The 24,146-nt window shown below is 40.8% G+C and overlaps 1 protein-coding gene across 4 annotated transcripts in view; it reads left to right on the plus strand.

The window, feature by feature from the left end:
• Positions 1 to 23,542, plus strand: part of opa1 (OPA1 mitochondrial dynamin like GTPase) — a 37,261-nt gene extending 13,719 nt beyond the window's left edge. For all 4 annotated transcript variants that reach the window (XM_062423952.1, XM_062423954.1, XM_062423953.1 and 1 more), the window contains 12 exons: positions 916 to 980; positions 1,074 to 1,150; positions 2,168 to 2,333; positions 2,721 to 2,873; positions 3,110 to 3,218; positions 3,635 to 3,714; positions 3,839 to 3,979; positions 4,120 to 4,236; positions 4,349 to 4,442; positions 4,951 to 5,061; positions 21,204 to 21,277; positions 21,462 to 23,542. In XM_062423952.1, coding sequence (XP_062279936.1) covers positions 916 to 980; positions 1,074 to 1,150; positions 2,168 to 2,333; positions 2,721 to 2,873; positions 3,110 to 3,218; positions 3,635 to 3,714; positions 3,839 to 3,979; positions 4,120 to 4,236; positions 4,349 to 4,442; positions 4,951 to 5,061; positions 21,204 to 21,268 — 1,178 coding nt within the window. In that variant the 3' untranslated portion in view covers positions 21,269 to 21,277; positions 21,462 to 23,542. The remainder of the gene's footprint in view (positions 1 to 915; positions 981 to 1,073; positions 1,151 to 2,167; positions 2,334 to 2,720; positions 2,874 to 3,109; positions 3,219 to 3,634; positions 3,715 to 3,838; positions 3,980 to 4,119; positions 4,237 to 4,348; positions 4,443 to 4,950; positions 5,062 to 21,203; positions 21,278 to 21,461) is intronic.
• Positions 23,543 to 24,146: the final 604 nt, after the last annotated feature.

Below are 24,146 nucleotides of genomic sequence, written 5' to 3' on the forward strand. Positions count from 1 at the left end.
TTCAAATGCTAGATTGGCTATACAGTACATTCAAAATTTCCCAGATGCCACCAAAGTCCTGCAATTTTGGACATGGCAGTCATGTATGTGGTAGAAAGCATTACCACAAACTGTGTCTCTGTCATTTTTAGTGTGGCAAAATCAGAGGAGAATTTATCTTTGCATAAGGAAAACGCTACTGCATTTGCATCTGTCTTAGCCCGCTGTTTCATTCTTCTCCACTGGAAAACAACAAAGCCCCGTTCATTTACACAATGGGTCAGGGAGATGATGACTTCTCTTAAATTAGAAAAAGTCACATATTCAGTATGTGGGTCTAAGAAAATGTTATCCAACTTGGTAGAAACTTTGTTTGAACTAAGCCTTTTCTTGCAATAGTAAACTAGCCCGATGCCCTTTTTTCCGTTCAAAATGAAATTATAACACTAAGACAATGAAGAATAGAAGTCTGAATCAGTCTTCATGTACACATCTTATGCAGTTTTTTTTTCTTTCTTTCTGTCTTTCTTTTTTTCTTTCTTTTTAGCATTTAAAGTCTATTTAGATAACATTGCGAGATGTCCCCTGTAGCTTTGTACCTATTCCTGTGAATGGAAAAATCAAAACAATAGTTTGGTGTTTAAAAAAAACCCCAAAAAAACCAAAGCAAGTCCCGTCCCTATATGGTCATTGCAGTTTGATGGAGCGTAACATCAAACATGAAAAACAATACAAACAAACAGGAGATTAGTTTCAACCAGGTATGAGTATGAGCACCTACCAGAGGATTCATGAAGTGGTACACTGACTGAGGAGATGAGTTTTTGTTATGTAATAACTAGTATTCAATCATAATTTCATTTATGTTAAATTTAAAGTTGAATATTATTAATATTGATGTTAAAAATCTAATATTCACCGTCACCTTCCTTCCAGCATCCCGCTTCAATCTGGAGACAGAATGGAAGAACAACTATCCTCGTCTGAGAGAGCTGGACAGGGTGAGAAAAACAAACACTACACTTAAAATTACACTCTTGTATCACAATTCCCCAGAATATTTATACATATGTCTTCATTTTGCCTCTTTGCAGAATGAACTGTTTGAAAAGGCTAAAAATGAAATCTTGGATGAAGTCATTAGCTTGAGTCAAGTGACCCCACAACACTGGTAAGTTTAGTCAGGTCGGAGATGAGTTGTAGCTTCATTTTTATATTATAGGTAATAGTATCATGCCATTTATATACAAAATCTGTTTTAACAAGATACTGTACCACGTTTGAAGAAACCGAACACGCAACTGTCTGTTTATGAAGAACTCGTTCTCACACTAAACCAGCCATGAGCAGGAAACTATTTTTAGAGCAAACTGCAGGCCTTTCTCTGCATGTATTTATCTCTACATGAATGTAGAGTTATACCTCACCCTCAATGAGGAAAACCTTGCTAAATGAGATGTATGCTTGGTGTTGTGGCCGTCCCCAGTGTGCGTGCCATCAGTTCTCCCAGATCAATACTCTGATAAATGGCCCATGGACAGGAACAGGGGTGGCCCAGTTAGCCAGCCAGCGGCCAGCCAGCACTATTGGAGATCATGCTTATTGACAGTGAAGAGTGCTAGCCTGAACAAAAGGGGAGCTTAATGAAATATGAGCATGTGTTTATGATAAATGAGAGGCACAACACTGCTCTGCTCTCATGGGGACCTGGGCAGGGTTTTGTTCCATTGTCGCACTGCTGTGGAGAAACTGAGTAGGAGTGGGGAGACCGTTAACAGCTAACAGGGTCATAGTGGAGCTGTATTGGAATCTATTGGAATCAAGCGCAATCGCAGTAGCACTGACTACACAAGTAAAAGCCGCTCAGCCAAGAGCGATCCCTCTTCACTCATTGTTTTCTGTCTCAGCGGATCACTAAATGAACTGAGCTGGAAATCTGGAAGCAACTTTGTTACAAACACTGCCTGCTTGTTATATCTATTATAAATCTGAATAAAAAAATAATAATCTGAATTTAAAGGTAAAAAAAAAGGTATGATATGGACAAAGCACCTTCAGCCTGTCACTACAAAACAAAAACACAGAGTACCAAAATAGTACAACCTGCTCCACAATGTGGTGCCAATTAAAAAATCTTCTTTCAGTCCAGTCATTGGAAGTTGGCATGACTTATCTTTTAACCTCCCAGGGAGTCCATCCTGCAAAAGAAGCTGTGGGAACGTGTTTCCACCCATGTGATTGAGAACATCTACCTGCCTGCTGCCCAAACAATGGACTCTGGTACCTTTAACACCACCGTAGACATCAAGCTCAAGCAGTGGACCGACAAGCAGCTTCCACATAAAGCACTGGAGGTAACGGAGACCAACTTTATACAACTGGTTATGTTATGATTTAGATTGTTAATACAAGATGTTATTTATTACATGAACGCTAATCAAATTTTTGTTAATTCATATTTTCTGCTGACAAAAGGAAATCTCCAAATATTAGTGCATGAGTTTGTGCCTGTTTTTGTATTTCATTTAAAATTATGCTTTTGTCAAAATTGAGTTATTTCTGAATGATTTGGCACTTAAGTGACATTCAGATTCTCTGTTTTAGAATTGCTCCTTACTACTTATATTCAGTTCAACTACTCTGACACAAACTGCTGAACTTCTAAAAAATATTCAATCAGGCAATGGGCTTATGTTAATATGAGCCTTCTTCTTTCTCCAATATACTTTGCCCCCCATTAGGTTGCCTGGGAGACACTGCAGGAGGAGTTTGCCCGCTTCATGGCTGAATACAGAGGCAAAGACCAGGACGACATTTTTGACAAGCTGAAGGAGGCTGTGAAGGACGAGAGTATCAAGAGGCATAAGTGGAATGAGAGGGCTATGGACAGCCTGGTAAACACACAGTAAATCTACTTACATGCCCATGTTGATTTAATTTAGTTTGCAATTTAGTCATCATGTATTATGAATGTAAAGAAACTGATCTTGCTGGCATTAGTGCAATGATTATTTGTTGCCAACAACTGGCCCATCTGGTATTGGGCTTAAAATGCATTATCATTGCATGACATCTTAACTGAAAATGTACTTTTTCTTGGTGTGTCTGTCTGTGTCTGTGTGTGTGTCAGAGGGTGATCCAGCACAATGCCCTAGAAGACCGTTCCATCACAGACAAGCCACAGTGGGATGCAGCAATCCAGTTCATGGAGGAAACCTTGCAGTCACGCCTCAAAGACAGTACGTCAGTCATGATGCCTTCATGTAACATCAACCTGGTTCGAGATAATTTAGATGGAGCTCAGTATTCAAACATAGTAGGCTCAGATCCTTTATTACTACGAATGAAAATCTCCATTTACTCCACAGTCAAACACACCTGCGCTAATCAGCATGGTTTCACATGATATGGCTACCAAATTGTGGAGTAAATGGTTAAATAAGTCACAAAGGCAGATCTCCTGTGTTGCCTTGAGTATTTGTTTATCAGCTGCACTGACAGGGTTAAAAGCTCTGTTTCTATTGTGCAGTGAATACTCATGGGTTATGATTTCATGGTTGTTTGAAATATTTTGTATAGAAGTGGCTAGTACTAAATAACATGCTGTATGTATTGTCTTTACCCCTTTTCTTTTGTGCTCCTACTCATCTTGCAGCTGATTCAGTTATCAGAGACATGGTGGGTCCAGACTGGAAGCAGAGGTGGCTGAACTGGAAGAATCGTACACCAGATCAGGTCAGAGTTTTTAATAGGTATCCCAGAAACGTTCATTTAGAAGAGTTATAAGACACTAATTGCATTGATTTCAGTAGCACCACCATGACAGTGCTTACTCTTTTTTTTTTTTTTGACCTTGTAGCACATCCGTAATGAAACGAAAAACGAGCTGGAGCGCTTGCTAAAGTTGCACGAAGACCACACAGCCTACCTGGCCAATGACGAAGTCACCACAGTCCGGAAGAACCTAGAGGGACGAGGGGTTGAAGTTGACCCTGTGCTGGTAAATACTTGTTGAAATACTTTTTTCAATTACATTTTTCATCTCTGCAACATGTACAAAGTTTGTGCTTCAGTGGCTGTTTTTTTATAACATTGTCCACTCATTAACTGCTGGATTACTGACTTTCTTACCTGGTCCAGATCAAGGACACCTGGCATCAGCTGTACCGACGACACTTCTTGCAGAAGGCGTTGTCACACTGCAACCTCTGCAGGAGAGGCTTCTACTACTACCAGAGACACTTTGTTGACTCTGAGGTAAATAGATATGATGAGTTATCCTGAGTTGTCTTTCTCTGCCAACTCCTTTTAAGTTGTATTTTAAGTCACGGTGTGAAAAGCTAATCTGTGTGCCTGCATGTTTCACCAGTTGGAGTGCAATGATGTGGTACTGTTTTGGAGGATCCAGAGGATGCTGGTCATCACAGCCAACACTCTCCGACAGCAGCTCACCAACACCGAGGGTAAGATTGGGGACTTAATTATAGCTAATGGAAGACTTAATTCAAAGGGGCACTTAGTATCTCCTGTTAGGCCTGTCTGGCTTTAGCTTTTAATGACTTTCCTACTTTTGGAAAGTCATTAATTGGGACAGGATGTCAGTATTGTTTTTATGATGCTAACAGTTTATTTGTGGAATTTTACTCCACTCTTTAGAATAGAAGGACCAAAACAAGTGGTTGAAAGTTGTCAAAATGTGTTTGCACAGAATAATTATTGTTATTGTTAAGCGCTGCGCTTTGTGAAAGGTACATAACCAGTTTTCCAAGTCATCGATGACCCTTCAATCCTGAAACTGAGTCCTACAACAACTATACACAAAAATGTATATTGGGCTAATAGACAGTTTGTCTCGCAACCATTTTAATGATGGTAAAATGTGTTGATCATATAATTTATTGCAACATTGAGAGACAAATTCAATGCATTATTGTTGAATTGGATATTGATTTCTTTCATATGTCTTCTCAGTGCGCCGCTTGGAGAAAAATGTAAAGGAGGTGCTTGATGACTTCGGGGAAGACATGGAGAAGAAGACCCAGCTCATCACTGGCCGCCGAGTCCAGCTGGCAGAGGATCTCAGTAAGACACAAAACATTTTCTACAACAACAACAAAAAATTAAACTGCTATATCTCAGTGTCACTCACACACTGGCTTCTGTACATTCAAATATACTTTTAGTATATTGTATTGTTAAATGTTTCCATTAAAGGAGGTCTCAAAGTTGTCAGTAGGTGGCACTGGTGCTTAAGGAAACAGTACTTACTAATCTGGAAGAAAAAGTATTTATGCAGTTACTGACCCAGACTGATACAGCCAGCTGCTTTTTAGGCTTCATTTAGGGATTCACTGTTGTTGTCTCAAACTCTTGTCAGGTCATCATATAATAAGCAGCATTGTTGGCAGATTTCCAGCAAAATTGTGTAGATTGATATGCACAAATCGCACAAGGTGTTGGCTTGGTGTAAAATGTCAAACATACTTTACCATTTCTAACTGTCATTAGCCACATTTACACCATAATCCACCATGCTTGTCCCCATATGTGTATACCATGCATCTATGACTGACCCCATGAGACTGCTACATATTTACTTAACATGCATTTTGTGATGATATCCTTCATATACACAAATATGTCTTTTACAATATCTTCTGAGGCTTTAATTGGCACATAGTATAGGAAGAAGTGTGTGTGGGTGTGCGTGTGTGCGGGCTTGTGTGTATAGCTGCAGTGTGCTGGCTGTCTGCCTGTCAGGTCTATCCACCAGCTCTGTTAACACAACCCTGCTGATTAAACGCAGCACAATTTGCAGTGCCCACATGCCTAAAAGACAAGTCCAGACAGTCTTTCTTTCAATGCATGCAAAGACGCCCTCTTTCATTTTACCAAATGGCATCTCTCTGAACTAAAATAGCGTACGTCACTTCAGAATGGAAAACACTATTTGAAATTTTCATGTAGCCTTAGGTCTTCCTTCATACTTAACAGTAACAATCAGATATTCACCACTTCAAATGATTGACACCCGCCCTTCAAAAAGGAACTGCCGGACACCTTATTGATTGCATCTGATGTTAAAGTTGTGTTAGTGTTAAGATTTTAGCAACTAAATAGGTAGAAAACGCATGTTTTTAGTTTTATTTTCTATAATTTAATTCTAGAATTTCTAGGAAAATATTGTAGAACAGTTGTGCAAAGTAGATCAATCAGAATTTGAGAATCCGTGTTTTCAAAGGTCATGAACCAGATCACTGCACATGATATTGCGAATGCTTGGCGTCCTCACTTGATGTGTATATGGGTGGGATGAGGCTTCGATGAGTCAGCCCACCAGTATTGCTCTGGTCTCAGTCTGAGTCTGGCGTTAATGGTAACCAGAGATGAATGAGGATTTCTGTGTTTTTGGCACAAACACACCAACAACAACCCCCTAGTTGTTGACTATTAGTCATGTCTTGGACAGTGCTACCAGTGACATGACCAGACCTTTTGTCTGTGGTTTCCATGGATATCTAAATCTTGATTTAACCACAGGGAGTTGATTGAGGCACATGGACTGCTGGTCAGCACCCACAGATTTAGATTCACACAACTAAGCTGCAATGTATGTAGTTTAATCATAGCCTTCTTTTGTTGACTTCTTTTTGGCTCCTAGCTTTATGCAACAATTTGTTAACAGTTGTTGGGGGTGTTATACCACAATTTGTGTTGCCTAAAATTTCCTAGCCTGCACAAAATTTAATGCCAGCAAGTTTCTGTGGTGAGTAAAAGCAGGTGACCCATCTCCACCTTCCCTGTCTACCATCATCTGTAGGAAATGTGTGTGTGTAATCCTGCTTTTGCTTATGTTGTACATAGGGATGCATCGAAAATTTTGCCACCGAAAGTATTCGGCCAAAAATGGCCCAAAAGCGCATTTTCGGTTTTCGGCCGAAATACTTTTATCACCGAAACAACACGGCCGAAACAGCTAACTAAAGAGATCAGCTCCTCTGATGCATCTGTAGCAGACGTTATTCCTTTAATTGCAGCACTAAAGTGTAGTACACTCTTAAAGTCTGTGAGCACACGTTTCACTGAGATCTATTTGGATACTCTGCACTTCATTGCGACTGTACTTGATCCGCGTTATAAAGATCATTACTTGGATGTGGGATTAAAGCAGCGTGCACGAGAAATGATCCGGGCCGCTATGGATGCAGAGAACCCGCTTAGAGACGGAGAAGCGCACAGCACAGTAGAAGGTGTGTGTGTTTGTGTGACTATAAATGCAGCGCGTGTGAGAGTAAAGCGTGCTTATAGCTCTGTGTTGCTGCTTATTAGACCGATACCGATCGCGATTTCGGTTTTCAGCCTTGGTTTCCTCGTTTTCGGTTATCGGTTTCCGCCAAGAATTTTCATTTCGGTGCATCCCTAGTTGTACATCATATCTTGAATAAATAAATATACAGGAGTTAAGAATAAAAAAGGTATTCAAGTATGTTTCAATGCATTTCTTTGGGTGGGCCCAACATACTGTATCTGCTAATTTTACCTGTCCCGTTGCTGAAAGCTCCTAATAATAGCTAGGACAGTGACGGTTGAGTTGTCTCCAGCGGTCATCTTATTCAGCAAAACTTTGCTTGCTAAGCAAAGTCTGTATACACAAAGCAGCATGACAGGCGTGCTGTCATTACTCTCTGCATGACACCAACACACAAACACACACATGATCATAATCCTGTACGTAAACCTGCCTCAAAATAGACGTTACAAATGCACCGCTCTTCTCTCCTTTCCATCAGTATATCCTTAATACTCATGCTTGCATTATCTTAATTGTAGGCATGAAAGAAAAACATTAAAATACTGTAGATACTCTAATTAGTATGTAATACATTCATTTCATTTCAATTCTTTACAGTGTCCTCAATGCTGTTTGTTGTAAATCCTAAGCAGATCTAAGCAGATCAATACCTTATCAAAAGTGACATATGATTCAAGAACAATCTAGACACGTCTAACTGTATTAAACATAATTACAGTAATCTCGAATCTTAAACTTAAACATTTGTATTACATATCTTTTGATTGGCAGTTATTAACAATAATCATTGTATTTTTAAAATTACCTTAAATCCAATTCAACAGATCAGTTTAAACAGGAGATTTTTCATACAGCTACATTTGTGACTATGTTTATGTAGTGACATGATTCAGGCGTTGATGCTTTTCCCTCTGGCCCATGCAGATCTCATCCTGCCGTCTACCTCCACATATTCTTGGCTTTTATGTACTAACTCTAATTGATGGGTGTTGCTATGGCCTCAAACACTCAGACATGAACCCTCTGTTCCACATTTATTTAAACCCTTACACAAACATACAATCCCTATTGTTTCCCCTGTCAATCTGGACTTCCTGACATCCTGATAGGAGACTCATTTTATAAAGGCCGACGTGTGTGTGTGTGTGTGTGTGTGTGTGTGTGTGTGTGTGTGTGTGTGTGTGTGTGTGTGTGTGTGTGTGTGTGTGTGTGTGTGTGTGTGTGTGTGTGTGTGTGTGTGTGTGTGTGTGTGTGTGTGTGTGTGTGTGTGTGTGTGTGTGTGTGTGTGTGTGTGTGTACTTGACCAAGAATCAGTTATCGCCTTAAGAAAACACACACACCCCTTCATTGACTTTTTCCCTCCATTACTACAAGTGTAAACACACATCCATTCATATCATATAAGAACAGGATACATACTGTATGAAGCATTTAGGTACACAAACATTCAGCCTAACGTGCATCCACAGTTAAACATGCATAAACTCACACAAATTTCACACCAAGTACATCAAAACATGGCAGTTACACGGAGAGATGCACAGAAAACTGATCAAACATACACAGAGAGCCTTTTTTTGCCAGGTACAGTTAACAGTTGACCGGCTTCATTTCCTCTTCAGTGGAGTTAAGCTTTCTGACACCAGCCTTGGGGAGAGGAGACAGAACACACACACACACACACACACACACACACACACACACACACACACACACACACACACACAAACAGTCATTTCTCCACTCCACACACAGTTAGGAATGCCCAGACCTGCCTGGCCTTGCAAATCCCATAAGTCAAGTCGATCCCAAACTTTCCCAAACAGGCATGACTTACCCACTTCCCAACACCAAACCCTGTGCCGCGATAGATGTGGGAATGTGGTTGGAATCTGTCATGTGATCTGTAGGATAGAAACACACCTGTGCACACATACACACACACACACACACTCTTTCAAAGGCTCATGGGAAACTTTTGGACCTTTACTGGCTTTTAAATCTCAGTTTTTCAGTCACTTTTATTATCATATAATTAAAAAGTATACATTTTTCATGATTACAAGAACCACTTGAAGTTATTAGTGAGATGGTACAAGCGGCAGGTTTTAGGAAGTCACAAAAGCATGCTATGACTCAGCTTTAATTTTATGGCGATGTCAGAATTTTCTTTTTCCCCTTACCAAGAAAATTTGTGTTCCAGACTTTTAGCATTGTCAATCTGTCAGTTTGAGTAAGTGGGTGAGTGGAGGATCTGGGTCATTAGCTGTCTGACACTTTGTCCAGGACTTTCTATGTAATGCAGCCTGTGTGGGTATGTGGGTCCATCAGTCTGGACTGGAACTACATGGCTGATGGGCTGACTCGGTGACACGCCTCAAAGCGAGTGAGCGAGCTTTCTTAAAGCAAAACCAAAAAGTCTGCAAAAACATTTCACTTGTGGTTCGTTTAAAAGCCCGGCTGCAAGTTTGTAGCCTCATCCAGTTATGCATTGGCATGTCCAGTTACTGCATGGTGGCGTCGTAGTTCCCAGAGGCAAACTTTAATGGCTTGGTCAAGACACGCAATTTATTAGACGGATACATCATCAAGTCATTTTGTGTTACTAGAAGACATTTCAGCTGTTGGCAGGCATTGAACCTGTGGCCTTGCAGTCAAAAGAGTGTCTTTGGTACTTCAGTGACAACCTGTTATTACTATTATTATTATCCTGTTATTCATTTTTATGTCTTCATATGATTATTCAAATTAGCAGTGAAAAAACACTCAGTAGGAGACACACAGACCTCTTTCCAGTCATGCAATTCCCCTGCAGCACCGTTGTTTATCTGTATAGCAACCTTACTGAATGCATTATAAAATCAGTTTCCCTCAGAGCTGTTGTACCCCCCACTCATTTTCCACCCTGTTTAAAGACAGCAGGTCAGATTGCCTCAGGCCCAAACTATGACCTGACCCACAGGTCAGCCAGCTAATAGCACAGGCTACTTTATCCAGCAAGCTTTCTTTCACCCTCTCCATCGATTTAAGTCTCTGTCACTGTTTTGCTGTCTTTGTCAAATTCCGCCCAACTGATCCCTTCCCTCTCTTTCTTGACTCTCCCATGTGACAGAGGGGAAGAGAACAAGAACAGGAAAGTTGAGAGCAGACCTCACCTTTACCTGACAACCTGTCTTATGAGAACATGAGGGAAAAGGAAGAGATAGAAGGCGGCAAAAAGGATTAACACACTTAACAAAGGCAGAAATGTGCTCCCAGGGGCAGTCTGCTGTTAAGCACTATTTGCCCCTACTCGCAGACAGGCCCAGCATTGCTCAGGTTACAATTACAGGTCAGGTGTATGCGTCAACAAACGAGAGGGTGAAAAGCAGCGCTAATCAGCAGCACAATGTACATTGCAAAGAGGTGTGTGTATGTGTCAGCGTGTGCCAGACCAGCTGTATGGCACAGTGCCGTCTCTGGAGCACAGCCCAGGCTTAATGTGCAAGCACAGGCCTCTTAGGAGACCATTGGGATGTTGCTTGGCTGCTTCATTGCCTCTCATAGAAATTGTGTTTTGTGTGTGTGTATTGTACTGGAAAAAGTACTGTGTTGCCGGATTTAGGAAACTGCACTATACCAGAGGGTTTCCAGAATTACTGCTCCATTATTAAGTGTTAGATATCATGTTTAATATTGTGAGCTTCTACAGATGTTACACTTGTGCACATAAATCATGACTGCACAATTTCCCAGCAAGTTTTGTGTCGACAAAATATTTAATATGGGACTTGTCTCATCTGTAAGATATAGACCCCCGTTTTTGAAGAAGCTGTTGAGGGGGATGTATTGTTATGTTAACATTTAAGTTATGGCACTGTATTCCCACAGTATTAGTTATGAGTTGAGACCTCGTTACCTTGATGGACTGTGCATATAGTGCTCTTATTTCTCAGCAGTCAGCAGTGACTAACAGCCATCTACCTTTACTCTTCTGTCACATGAACTGGCCGCCACTGAAGGGGAAGAAGCGTTTCTTGGCTGTCAGTCCTCCTCTTAGTGGCTGTTTATCTGACATGTCAAATTGATGAAGGGCTTGTGTACAGTCCAGTGGCACATACACATTCACACACTGTGGTTGTTATTGACACATTATTACCCCAGCACTTCTCTTCTGTGTTAATGTGAGATTAAAACCTTCTTAACTTGGTCATGGGAAAGATGTTTCATGAGCGACTATAGTAGAGTAGAGTGTGTCTGTGTATGTTTATATGAGTGTGTTGCAAATGGCAATTTCTCGGTTCTTCAAAGGCCTAGTTTAATGTTTAGGATCAAATAAAGATTATTTTGAATTTTTTAGATTATTCCATTAACTGCCGCAGTAATAGTAAAAGCACTTTTTGTGAAATCAATTCTCATCGAGTTTCTCACTGAGATGGTTGTAATGTTTTACAACCCTGTCCAAATTAAACCCAATCACATAACATACCATGATAATTATTGTGAACTATATCTCAAGATCTCAAACGTGTTTTTCCCCCCAATACCATAAGTAACAATTTAAGGTTAATAAGAGCATCTTGAGGATCAGCATCAGTCTAAATAGCTGATTAAAGATAAACAGCAACATAAATAGTTGTGTCCACTCAAAGATGTGTTTGACCATCAATAGCCTATATTTAGGGTGAAGGTTGAGAAAGCCAGTAACCTATGTTTTCCTGTAGTGCACTTGAAGTTAATTATTTTACATTGTTTGCATTTTCAGACACCCAAATCATGCACAAATCCCTTAGCATCACATTTTACTTGCTAGCACATTTTCCATGTTTTGGGATGGCCAGTTTGAATAAACAGCTTGCAACCAAACACCTCATTCAGCAAGTTCACCATCTACACCGTAGGCCACTGCTGCATGGAAAATTATGGATTTCAGCTTTTATAAGAAGGCTATTTGAGGGTTAAAGCGTTTAAGTTGTCAACAGTTGGTGCGCTTAAGAACTGTGATAATGTGTTCGCATGTTTGCGCTTGCAGTCACTTTCTCCTCTTCCTTTTTCTTGTGTGAAAGCAGAATACAATAACGCTCTGGTTGTCTGGGCTTGCTCACCGGAATGCCCTCTCAGCCTCACGCTCACTTCGTTTCCTTTCATCCCCCCCTCCTCCTCCTTTGAGCAGCTACCTCCAGTGTGATTAGTGGGCGCTCAATGAGAAGTGCTCCTCTGTTCTCTTCTGCTTTAAGGGATGACGTATCGTCTTGAGGTGTTGTGTGCACATGTGCCTGCGTTCAGGGAGGAGAGCAGCAGAAGCTACCAGCATGCTGTGTTTGGTCTTGCACAAAACCTTATAGTGGTTCATTTTTACTGGTGTGGCTTGAGTTATTTATGTTTCTTTTGCTTAAATGAACACAAGAAGTAAAACAATGGATATTCTGTAATTCTGTATGCTATTCTCTCTTATTTTACTCATCATTCACAATCAAGGCTTCTGATCGTCCTGTGGACAAATTTATGATTTAGATTTAGATTTTATAAAGAATTTATAAATAGATCTTCATTATTGGAGAGTTTTATTATGTATTTCATATTTATCTACAGTATATGTCTTTATCTAAGCAATGGTTTTACTGGTCCAGCCCAGTTGAGATCAAATTGGGCTGTGTGTGGCCCGTGAACTAAAATGAGTTTGACAACCCTGATCTAGAGCATAACTTTCTCAGCTCGTTATCACGTTAATCATGTACTCTGAGTCTCTATGATCCCTTATTTTGTGCCAAACATGTTTTTTTTAATGACAGTATAGGTTCCAGACAATGAATTGTCTGTATTAACTTACATTTTGTGTGAATACAGAAAGTTAGCTTCTGAACATTGTTACTAGATGTTAGTCCCTGAGACATGGTCACGGAGTTGAAAGGGCTGCATTTTAGAGCATGGGGAAGGTTTGTTGCTCAGTGCCACAGTTTGATTTGGCTGTCTGTCAGGTCAGGCTGCCCTTACATACACTGTTTCTACATGTTGTCCTCTGTTTTTTTTCTTCCTCCATCTACATTTGCCTGTTATTCTCATTGGGTTATTTGTCACTCTCTTGCTTTGCCTTGCTTCTTAACCGCTCATTCCTCGGCTCCTGATTTTTTCTTTTGCTGCTTTAAGTTGTGCTGGTGACAAGGCTCTAGGTCTGTCGGTCAGTCGGTTCACCGTTTTACAATGAAATATCTCAACTAGTGGACATTCATGGTCCCCAGACTGTGCATCCTTATTGGCGATCCCCTGACTTGTCCTGTAGTGCAACCGTGAGGTTGACATTTGTGTTTTATAGTAAAATATCTCAACAACTGTTGGATAGAGTGTCTTGAAATTTGGTACAGACAGTCATACTCCCCTCAGGAATAACTTTAAAAACTTTGTTTATCCCTTGACTTCTCAGATAGCATCACCATCAGGTCAAAATGTCAATTTGTTCATTTCTTTGACCAAAAATCTGCAAAACTCTTTGCAGATTCAGCAGTTTGAATGTTTGTGTTTTGTGCTAATTAGCAATGGTTAGCATGCTAACTCGAAAAACTAAGATGGTGAACAAGGTGGACAGTGTACCTCCTTAACATCGGCATCTTAGCATGCTGAATGCACCGCTGTGTCTAAGAGAAACCTTACAGTCTTTAGGATGGCTGTATACTCCTAGTCTTGTTTCCACCTTTCTTGCGCTAACTTTAACACTCAGTTTCACCCTCCCTGACCACAGTCTTCATTGCTTCTGAATTAAATAGACACTAGTTTAGCATTATAGCAGTTTGGCTCTGAGAAGCTTAGCACCGTTACAGTCCAAGTTTTTTTTTCCTACGCAGGAGGAAACCTCAGGCAGCAGAGTAACTGCCAAATGATCCATTTTTTTCCTGTTATCATCAAGTATACAAACATCAGATACACAGTTGTCATAATGCTGGCACAGATGAAGCTGCTCCTCCTGCATTTTATCCAATCTTGTCAGGTTAATGTTGTGTGAAAGTGACTTCCAAAAAACTAACACTGCTTCTCTTTTCCACCCTTAAACAGCTCTATTATCCTCAATTACCTTCTGTAAGGATTTAGAAATGTAAACATGTGTGACAGCTTTCTTTGTGTTCACTATTAGATTAGTAAATAACAAGTTTAATATAGTATGAGAGACATTTTGTCATCATGTCTGGTTTACTACAAGCCCCATAACTGATTAGGTCAGGTTCATGTTCAGGTCAGGCCGCTACTCAGCCAGAGATCATTTGTGAAGGAACGGCAATGTGCGACGGTGAGCGCATTGAGTGTTTTTGTAGTTCGCACAACTCCGACAAAGTGATACGTCTTCTCTAATAAATCAGCTGATCTGGTAACATCTGTTTCAGAAGTTGCATTCTCTCAGTTGTGTTGGATACATATTAAACTACATTTAGGAAAATATAAGCATCAGATAATAGTCGGTATTGGCAGATACTGAATATTGAAGTGCTCTGAGCACTATCTGGTTAGGACATCCCTAGCTATGTTAAAATGAAGATGACATTTACCAGTTGTGATGCACTCATGCTGTAACACAAGCTACAATCAGATGAAGTTGACTGAAAGAGTGAGTCTGTGGGTAAAAACACAGGAAAGTAAACTGAGGAAATGAGGAAAAATGAGCTGTGTTTTTGATGAAGCAAATCAAGAGGTAATGAGTGAAATGGTGATAAGGAAATAAAAACGTGAGGAAGGATGTAGAGTAATTTTTCAGTCTCCTTAGAGAGCGAGAGAGAAAGCAAGTGTGGGAAAAAGGAAAGAGACAGTGGTGTGTGATGGGAGGGGAACCATAGTAAGGCTTCTGTTCACATGTTTCTAGTGCAGTGAGGCCACCAGGGACCCATTCGCACTGATCCTCTTGTCATTCTCACAGACACACATACACACAAAAAGGTCTGACATCAGGTGCTGCTTGGGATGAGGTAATAGGAAAACCATACACTCCTTCCCTGCAGTATTTTTGAAAAAATGCACCATTTGAATTATTTTAAGTACTTGAAAATATGTGGAAATAACATATGAAGCCGTTCAAAGTATAAAGTTTAGATGGGTTAAACTTTGTACCCTTGTTGTCATTTTTAAGAAAGGCAAAAATATAAAAAATGTTTCCTGCTACGTACCATTGTCAAAGTGATGCACAGTGACACTAATAAATAAAACAAGATTAAATCCTTGGGTGCCCAGAATTTCACAATGTAAGGCAGGCTCTCATATACTGTTTGTGTCGGCAGTTAACGTTTTTAAGGATTTCATTTTTAGGTTTTCATTTAATTTCAGCAAATTTTTAAGAATAAAAAAAAATCTGTGTCACCTTTTATGTGTACAATTGAGAATAACAGCATGAAAGTCTTTGAGGAAAGAGTCCTGAAGTGTGTGTCATTATCCCAATCCATTAGTACGATTTATTGGATCTCATCCCTTTAATGCTGATGAAATTCTCTTTCATCTTGTCCTCTTGTTAGCCTTATATTTGTAAGAAAAACACCTGTAGTCCAGTGACTCCAGCCTTTGGGCCTGAACAGACTTTCTCTCAAAGCTCAAAGGAATTCCAGGTGTGTTTCTTCTCAGTGTTGTATAAATGTGAAGGTGTGAAGGGTCCAGAGCAGCTGGAGGTATGTATTACCCAGAGGGGAGGAAAAGGAGAGCTGGACTGTTTAATCTCTGTCGACTTATTTTTATCAAATGGTTTGGGGTCAGCGCCATGTCAAGACGGGACTGAGACAAAGTGATTAAAAAGTAATTCTTTATATTTAGGTCTTGTTATAAGGAAGGTTGGGTTGGTATTTCTGTTTTCGTGGCTACAGGATTCTTGTGTGTGTTTGGCACCTGCTGAGACGCAGCTGTGTGTGAATATAGTATTTGTAAATTTGTGAGTGAGCACATTTCCTTGTATGCACTCACACCTGTGGCCGATTCAGCAGAGGGGAGCTTCTCTGAGGGATTATAACAGGACCTCCGTTTAAACCAAGCTTGTCATCCTCACATCCCCAGGCTTATGTGGCTACTGAAGATTGATTGCCACTTAGCCTCAGCACAGAGCTCCATTTGAGTGCAAAAGGTGAGTCTTGAAAAACTTAAGACATCTGACCTGCTGTGATTTACACCATGAGTCATAAGTAGACTTACTGTGTAAGACCTGTTCATTTTAAGAAAAGGAAGTAATGGTGACAGTTTACTGCTGTATTTGGTTGAGAAATTTCAGTTAGACTGTTTCCTCCTGTTGTATTAGTATCTGCTCTATCAGTTAAATCCATCAAGCCTAGAGCTAAATCCACAATCTCCCAAATGTTGTCACTGCCAGCTCCATCTTTACAACCCCTGCACTAAAAATCTTTTATGTCTGGCCCTTCAAAGGCACAAGCAATGCTTGTCAATAAAACCTGCACCTCAAAGACCACAAACGGTTATCACCTGGTTCTTTCAAAGGATTTTTCTCTGCATTTTGCTGTTTTTGTTTTGTCTGCCCTCTGGCTGACCCCAAGCTTTGACCTGTTCAGACCCACGTACGTCTCTCCCCAGGTTGGGCTTTTCTCTCACAGGCATCTGTTTTCTAGATAAGAGCAGCGAGTGTGCAGGCTGATTCATTGCTCTGTCACTGACACAGCGCTCGGGCCGTCGACATCCCCGCTCTCCCTGTGTCCATGTCTCTCATGGCCTACTTTTTATAGCGTGACAATCCAGATTTAGTGACAAATCAAGCAGCATGCTGAGGAAAAAAAAGCCTTTTCTGTTTGTTACATTAAGAGATCGGCTTTCAAAGAAGGAAACGGCAGGGCGTTCAACAGTTCAGAGTCCCACCTACACTGTGACCTTGGCAGTCAGGAGATACAGAAAGTTTCTTCATGAATGATGACAGGTTGGGACGGGAACCAAACACTTTTTCTCTGGTGACCACGCTGTGAACTGCTGCTCTGTTTTGGGTAGAAAACTTCAGAGCCGTATGCTAAAGTAGCTTCAACCTTGGCGCCACACTCAGTCGTTGAAATCTTTCTATTGCCACTTTTTCATAACAGCCACCTTTTCTTTAAGCTTTCTTCCTTTTCACATCCAGCGAAGAAGAGTGGCCATCTCCCATAGGAAGAGGATTAGTATATTTTCTCTGGCTCACAGTAAGTTGCGGGCCTCCCTGTCCTCTCCCTCTCATCTTTTTCTCTCCTCTGTGTTGGCTACTTGTCCAGCAGGGCTGCGCAGTTTCACAGTCTAATTACAGGTCAATTAAAGGCTTTCTGGCTCAGCTCTCCTTCTGCCAGCGCTTCGGCCGCAGCGGGGTTAGGGGACTCTACAGAGTGAGAGTGAATGAGATATCATTTCATGTGGAGATCAGCCGAGAGAAGGCCTTGAAAGAGGGGATTGGGGGGAAAGGCTTTCCTCTCTTTCTCTCAACGGGCGAGAGTCCCTCCACCCTCTGCAACCCACACAACACCCAGCATCTTAAAAAGGGGCCTCTGGGATAGAGGCCAGAGGATTATGGGAATATTCATGACCAGATAAAGGAGTGAGCGGCTGAATGACTGTGTTTTGCGGCTCATCTCTTAGGTAAACAGGAGCCTAAATGGAGTTTTAGATCGCTACTCCCACTGCTCATGAGGATCAGGCAGTGGTGACTCTGTCCACTGTTTTTTGTTGCATTTCCACAGGACGGTGAAAAGAAAGCCTTGTTTTGGCCTTTTCTTCCTCTTGCTGGTGGCAAACAGATGGTGCTGGGGGAAATAAATATCAGTTTCTCACAGTTTTTATCCACAGAATATTGGCTTTTCTAAAAGACGCCATTCACCATCACCCGTGGCCTCCTGCGCTCCTGAAAGCTGCTGAGGGCTCATTTTAAAGTCATTAAGCATCCCGCTGTAAGGGAGTGGATGATGGATTTAGCTGTTCTGATCTTTGCCATCTTATCTCCAAAGTGTCACGGTGGAACTCTAGTTTTGCAGGTAGTCAGGATAAAGCAATCAGAAGAGATGGCTGCCCTTTATCAACACTGTGACACAAAGAGGACCAACAAGGTTCTACCAGTGTTTGGGGGCACCTGAAAGCAGCGTAAGAGTCAGATACACTTTCTTCAGGAGTTGGTAGAGGAGAGATTAACGTTAACGTTACTCTGAATATGCCGGATGGGTAAATAAGCAACAAGTTTGTGGCAACTTAAAAGACAATGCTGGCAATTTTCTATAGTCTTATTAATCTGTACTGTGCATGTGTCCAAAGCCTGATATATCGTATTCCTCTGTGCCATAGACCTAAAGTTAAGGGAAACTTTGCTGATTTTTCAACCATCATTACAGCGTGGGTAGGATATGCAAATCTAATATGTTTAAGTTCCTTCCATGTTGCCCGCACCCAGATCTCCCCTTTTGCCAGGTGACCTAAAACACATCATCTGCCATCTGCCTTAGACTACAAACTTCATGTTAGCAGTGGTACTCTCAAGAACGGAAAAGAATGGGTTTCGCAAAACACTACTTTGCCATGCTACACTAACAATAGGGAACAGTAGACACAAAATATCATACTACTAAATACTTTAAATTATCAGTATATTTGGAAGAAAACTATGATACAAGGCCGAGTGTCGCACTGTTGAATCAGACAAAACAGATTCTGGAAGTGAAAGCGACCACCGGACCGGAGCAACAGCTAAGTTAAGCTGCTAAATTTGAGTCTAACACAAAAAACAACAAGCTTTAAACGGCATGTGTTGAGGAAGAAAAGAATGATTTTCATCAGAAACTTTCTCAGCCAATCACAGGATTCAAACCTGCATCTTTACTTGTCACAAACCCCCTAATCAACTTCTACTGCTACCCCCAGTGATCTAGCAGAGTTTGTAGTCTCTGCTCGACAGTTGGCAGGATTCTAAATGTTTGACCCTAGTTAAACAGTCTGCATTTGAAACACTGAGGTTCCACTGAGCACCTTTATCATCAGCCACATCAAAACCCAGTTAAGCTTTGAAGCTTGAGCCAGGGGATTTCCCATGTTTTGATGATTCGACAGTCAGTGCCCTCCTTTCTTCACACCAACCTAAACGCCACCTCCACTCTTTTTTTCATCAGGTCAGACAGATGTTTGTAATCCTGCTCTGATTGGCTTGGATTGAGTTATGTTGTCCTGTGGTCAGGGCACACAGCCCACGCGGCTTACTATGTCAGTTGCCTTTGAGCTGTGCCCTGCAGTGAGCTGTGTGCTGGAATGGCGTACCGCAGGGTTATGTTTCATTCAACCCCACACCTGCTGCACTGACTTGTCAGCGTGCCCCTCTACAGGCCTCTTTAATGCCTCCATTAGGTGTTGTAATCTCCTCCTAACGCCCTGCCATTTTGCCTGAGTGTGTTAACAGAATATCAAAGGCCGGGGAATCTTTTTTTTTCTTCCTTTTTTGCCACCTGCCAGCGGTGTGTGTGTGTGTAGGAAGGTTAAAAGAAGCAGAGGTGGCATGACTGTACAGCTCCCGCTGGTGTTCAGTACTTTGGGATGGATGTGTTCGTGTGCCTTTCAGGGCCTAACTTTTCTCAGTTCTGTCAATCAGTGTGTAGATGGGTGTGTGTGTGTCAGCTCTTCTCATGTTATCCAGCACTTCTCAGCTCTGCTAGTGTTTCAGGACGTGTGCGGGGGTGTGCCTGCATCTCTCCTAACAGCCATGTGCTTTTCATCCATCAGGAAAGGGATACCTTAGCAGCCGTGCTCCCATCAAAGGGGCTGCACACAAGCCCCCCAAGTATGATATTTAGTTTCAGTCTAAAGCACGCACGCAGTTATCACCTTTGTGCCGACCTGAAATGGACACTTAGGACATTGTTGCTCTGTGGTCCAAACCATAACGATTTATCTCCCCGATGCACAAGTCTTTTTAAAGCTGTGTTTTCATGGGGCCTTCTCGTAGGAAAACAATCAACAATAGTTTGCCTATGGATCTCGTGTGGCTGATTGATCAAGACTAGCAGTGCTAGTTTGTTCTTCAGAGCTGGTGTTTGAGTTTGTGCTTGGGGGAGATCCAGACAGATTAGCAAAGGGTGACAGGGAAGCTGAGAGCCAGCCAGGACTAGAGGTGCAGCTGGCATTGCGAGCCGTGGCTTCCTTTTCTCCGAGTTGGCCCGCAGACTTCCTTCAGCCACTGTTTAATCAGCGATTAAGACTGCTTTAGATGGCTTGCTCATCTCGTGTGACAGTACATGTTGGGTGGAAGGATTGCTCGTCTTATGCGGTCTCTAGACAATAGGAGTGTAATCATGAGAAGAAGTGACTGACTGTTTTTCCAGTAGATTCCCCCCTTTCATGTGAAATGTTGTTGTTATGGTATCTCCCTCTGTCCATTAGCAATGTGCCCGGGAGGTAAATACCATGAAAAAGGGGGAGGGTGAGAGCTTTGATGTGGTCTATGCTAACTGGGAAAAGGGTACACAAGCCTTCATCATCACATGTGTGAAGGTGGTCTGCCTTGAGGTTTGGCTGTCACTGTCAGAGGGGACCATCTGGTGTTTTCATTGAAAAATGTGAGGACATTTCTACCTGCAGAAATACACTGCAGGGATTACAATTGTGTTTAATATTTACTCCGTTTACAGGCAACAGATTTATAACCAGGTACATGCCCTGATGTAAGTTAATTTAGCAGGGGTTTTTTTCCCCCAGTGTTTCATTTTCATGAAGCGATAAGGAACAAAATGTGACCCAAAAATCACTGCTCACATTTCAGCGTCCAACAGTCCAGAGATATTAACTTTACAATCATAGAACAAAGAAAGAAGGCAAATCTTCTTGGCATCTTCTTTTCTTGAAAATCACTAAATCAATTGGAATTCTTGCAGATTATTTATCTGTTGATATGATTTGAGTTCTAGGAGTTTTTTTTGATTCATGTTTGTGTATGTATTGTTTAATTAATCAATATTCTTTGTGTGCTTCCTTGCAGAAAAAGTTCGTGAGATCCAGGAGAAACTTGAAGCCTTCATAGAAGCTCTTCATAAGGAGAAATAAGAGAAGCAGGTATTTGTCTCTGAATAGTAAATCTAACCAGTCACCTGTACCGAAGTGATCGTCAGTGTTACAACAAAGCAAAAGCAACTGCATCACTGTAAATCAAAATAAAGCAAGTATTTATAAACCAAAGTGACTCAATGTGTGCTGTGTTTTATCTGATATGTTTTTCCTCCTCCATTCTTCTTTACAGAACCTCTGAAAGTAAATATTTGGATCACAGCAGAGAAATGCACTGAACAAAGATCTGTATATGACTGTCATCACCCCCCTGATCCTGCCCCACCACTCACCTGATTTTAATACCTAAGGCTTGGCTACTTGTCGCCCTTGGACGCTGATGGAAAGATGGACCGAATCAGAAGGATAAAACGGAGGATCAGTTTTCAGGCTTTCTCTTGGATTTTCTATTTTTATTTTTTTATCTTAGTTTTTTTTTTTTTTTCTTTTCTTGCAAACTGTCCCAATTTCATGAGGTGGACTCCTGCACAGGAGCCCAAACACAGTCACATCAGGAGTAAAATAAGAAGCTCACACAGCGTTGTCAGACATCTGAGCACTCATTTTTGAATAAATGAGGATTGTGTACATTCAATCTCCTCAGTTTTTTTTTCTTTTCTTTGTTTTTTTGGTGTCTGTATACATGATCATACAAGTGTGTGTGTGTGTGTTCACTGAACTGTGTGCACAGAGACACTATCGGCACTGTTCCTGACAGGTGTAAAAAGCCTTGAGTTTCATACCAATATCTCACCTGGTGCTTCTAAAATCTGCCATGTTACCCTCACTGTTAGAATTTGCCTCTATTTAACATTGGTCCTTCTTAGTTGCACTTAAGATTCAAAGCACTTACGTTATCCCTCCAAGCTGCAGCTGCATTCTGCATTTAATGTACATGTACCCCTTAATGAGACTGTGTGTAGTTTCATCAGATGTTCTCACCTTAATTCAATATAAAAACAGTAAGTGACACTGGTTCAGTATTCAGCTTCGACACTCTCCCTCGTATCACTAATAGGATCGGCTCTGAACCAGGTTTTGGAAAGAATATAATGCATAGATTTATTTCTTATTATATTTCTCTGTTGGGGTTTATCTGACAAAATACTGCACATAATAACCCAGTCATACCTCTAACTCACCCTTTTGTTTCTGTTCATTTGGGTTTAATGTGTGCACTTCCAATAACACATAAGACTTTATGTGCATTAACGTTTCATCTCAGCTCTCCATGTTTCAACTGACAGATAATTATACAAATTGCTCAAAAATATATCACAGTGTCTCTCTGTCATGCCTTTTAATATGCAACGTATCAGATTATACGTAGTCAACATTAGGTAAAAATCCTTGCCATTTATTAAATTAACAGTTTTAAATATATGATCAACCAAATTCATTACCATTTATTCTATTTTGATAAACTATTACAGTATCTGTCAGTTGATACACTTCTTTACCTTGCACCTGAACACAGTAGCAGGCAGTTCATATTCATGTATTTCCACCCGGTTTTATGTCATTTTTGGCAGGACAGGCTCTTCTTTATTTATTTACCTGTGGTGACGCAGCACAGACCCACTCATACTAATCCACTTCCCCTCATCTTCTTCTTCGTGTGTTTGTATCAACATTAAGATCTTAGGCTTCTGTCAGGGGTGAGATCAAAAAAACAAATACAAGGAAAGTAGTTACCTTACTCTGTAAATTAACAGGCATTGAAAGAAGTAAACAATCTAACGTGCTGTTAGGTGACGTTAAACCGAAAATTTGCGCTTTCCTGAACTCACTTCTTCTTCTACCATTCACTTTCCAGTGCCAGATGTTTCCCTGTCACGTGCTTTCCTCCTCGATATCTTAAATCGGCTCTCAGAATTACACTTTCACCTCCACGATTTAGACCATTCTGGTTCTTCCCATCACCCGTGTAGACATCCACTCATTCTTCCTAGCGTAAAAACTGTCTGATATTTGACTGAAGGGGTGCGAGAGACTGTGTTTACCCCATTCATTCATTCATTCATATGTGTATATGGGTATATATAAATAATATGCCGCGCATTCTTGTACAGTTAAAATGAATGGGATGTCATGGAGCTACTATCATGTACAGCACATTTGAGTGAGCCACTTGTGTAACAGAAAATCGGTGAGTTGGTTCAAAAAAATGTTTTATGTAGTAGAAGTAATGTTTGCATGGTGTACCCCATCGAATGTGCTTTATTTATTAAATTTGTGTTTAAAAGAGAAAGTGAAAATAAAAATTGACATAATTAAAAAATGACCTTTTTCATGATGTGTCAACCTGTTCAGTCAGTGCTATCCCCAACTGTCCTCCCCTTCCCCCCCACAGAGTTGCTGTCAGTTGACCGCTTCGATCCTGATTAAGATATAACAATTATTGGAGTTAATTACATTTTTGTACATTCATGGTTCCCTGAGGATCAATCCTACTGACTTTTAAGTAGCACAAGCATGAAGTTAAAGTTTTTTTCCCTTTAATTTCTAGTATCTCAATAATGGATTGTCACTAAATTTGACACAGATGTCTATGTTCTACAATGGAGATGATGATCCCTTGATTTTTCATTTAACACCACCAGCAGGTCAACTTAAATACTTTGGTATATGACCAAATAAGCAAAAGTTAGATAACACACAAAACTAGGATAGTGAAAATGAAAAAGATTACATCTGCTACTCATCAGCATGTAACTCTGTCACTGTGACCATGTTGCCATGCAGGTATTATCAGTTTAAAGCACCGATGTGTCTATTTATCTAGGTCCATTTACTCAAATCTTCACAGCCTGCAAGAGACTCAAGAAGAAAAAGTACTTGACACAAACATTTCAATAATTGTTTCACTCATCCTTGA

Source organism: Scomber scombrus, chromosome 8 (genome assembly GCF_963691925.1).
Source record: "Scomber scombrus chromosome 8, fScoSco1.1, whole genome shotgun sequence".
Classification (NCBI taxonomy): domain Eukaryota; kingdom Metazoa; phylum Chordata; class Actinopteri; order Scombriformes; family Scombridae; genus Scomber; species Scomber scombrus.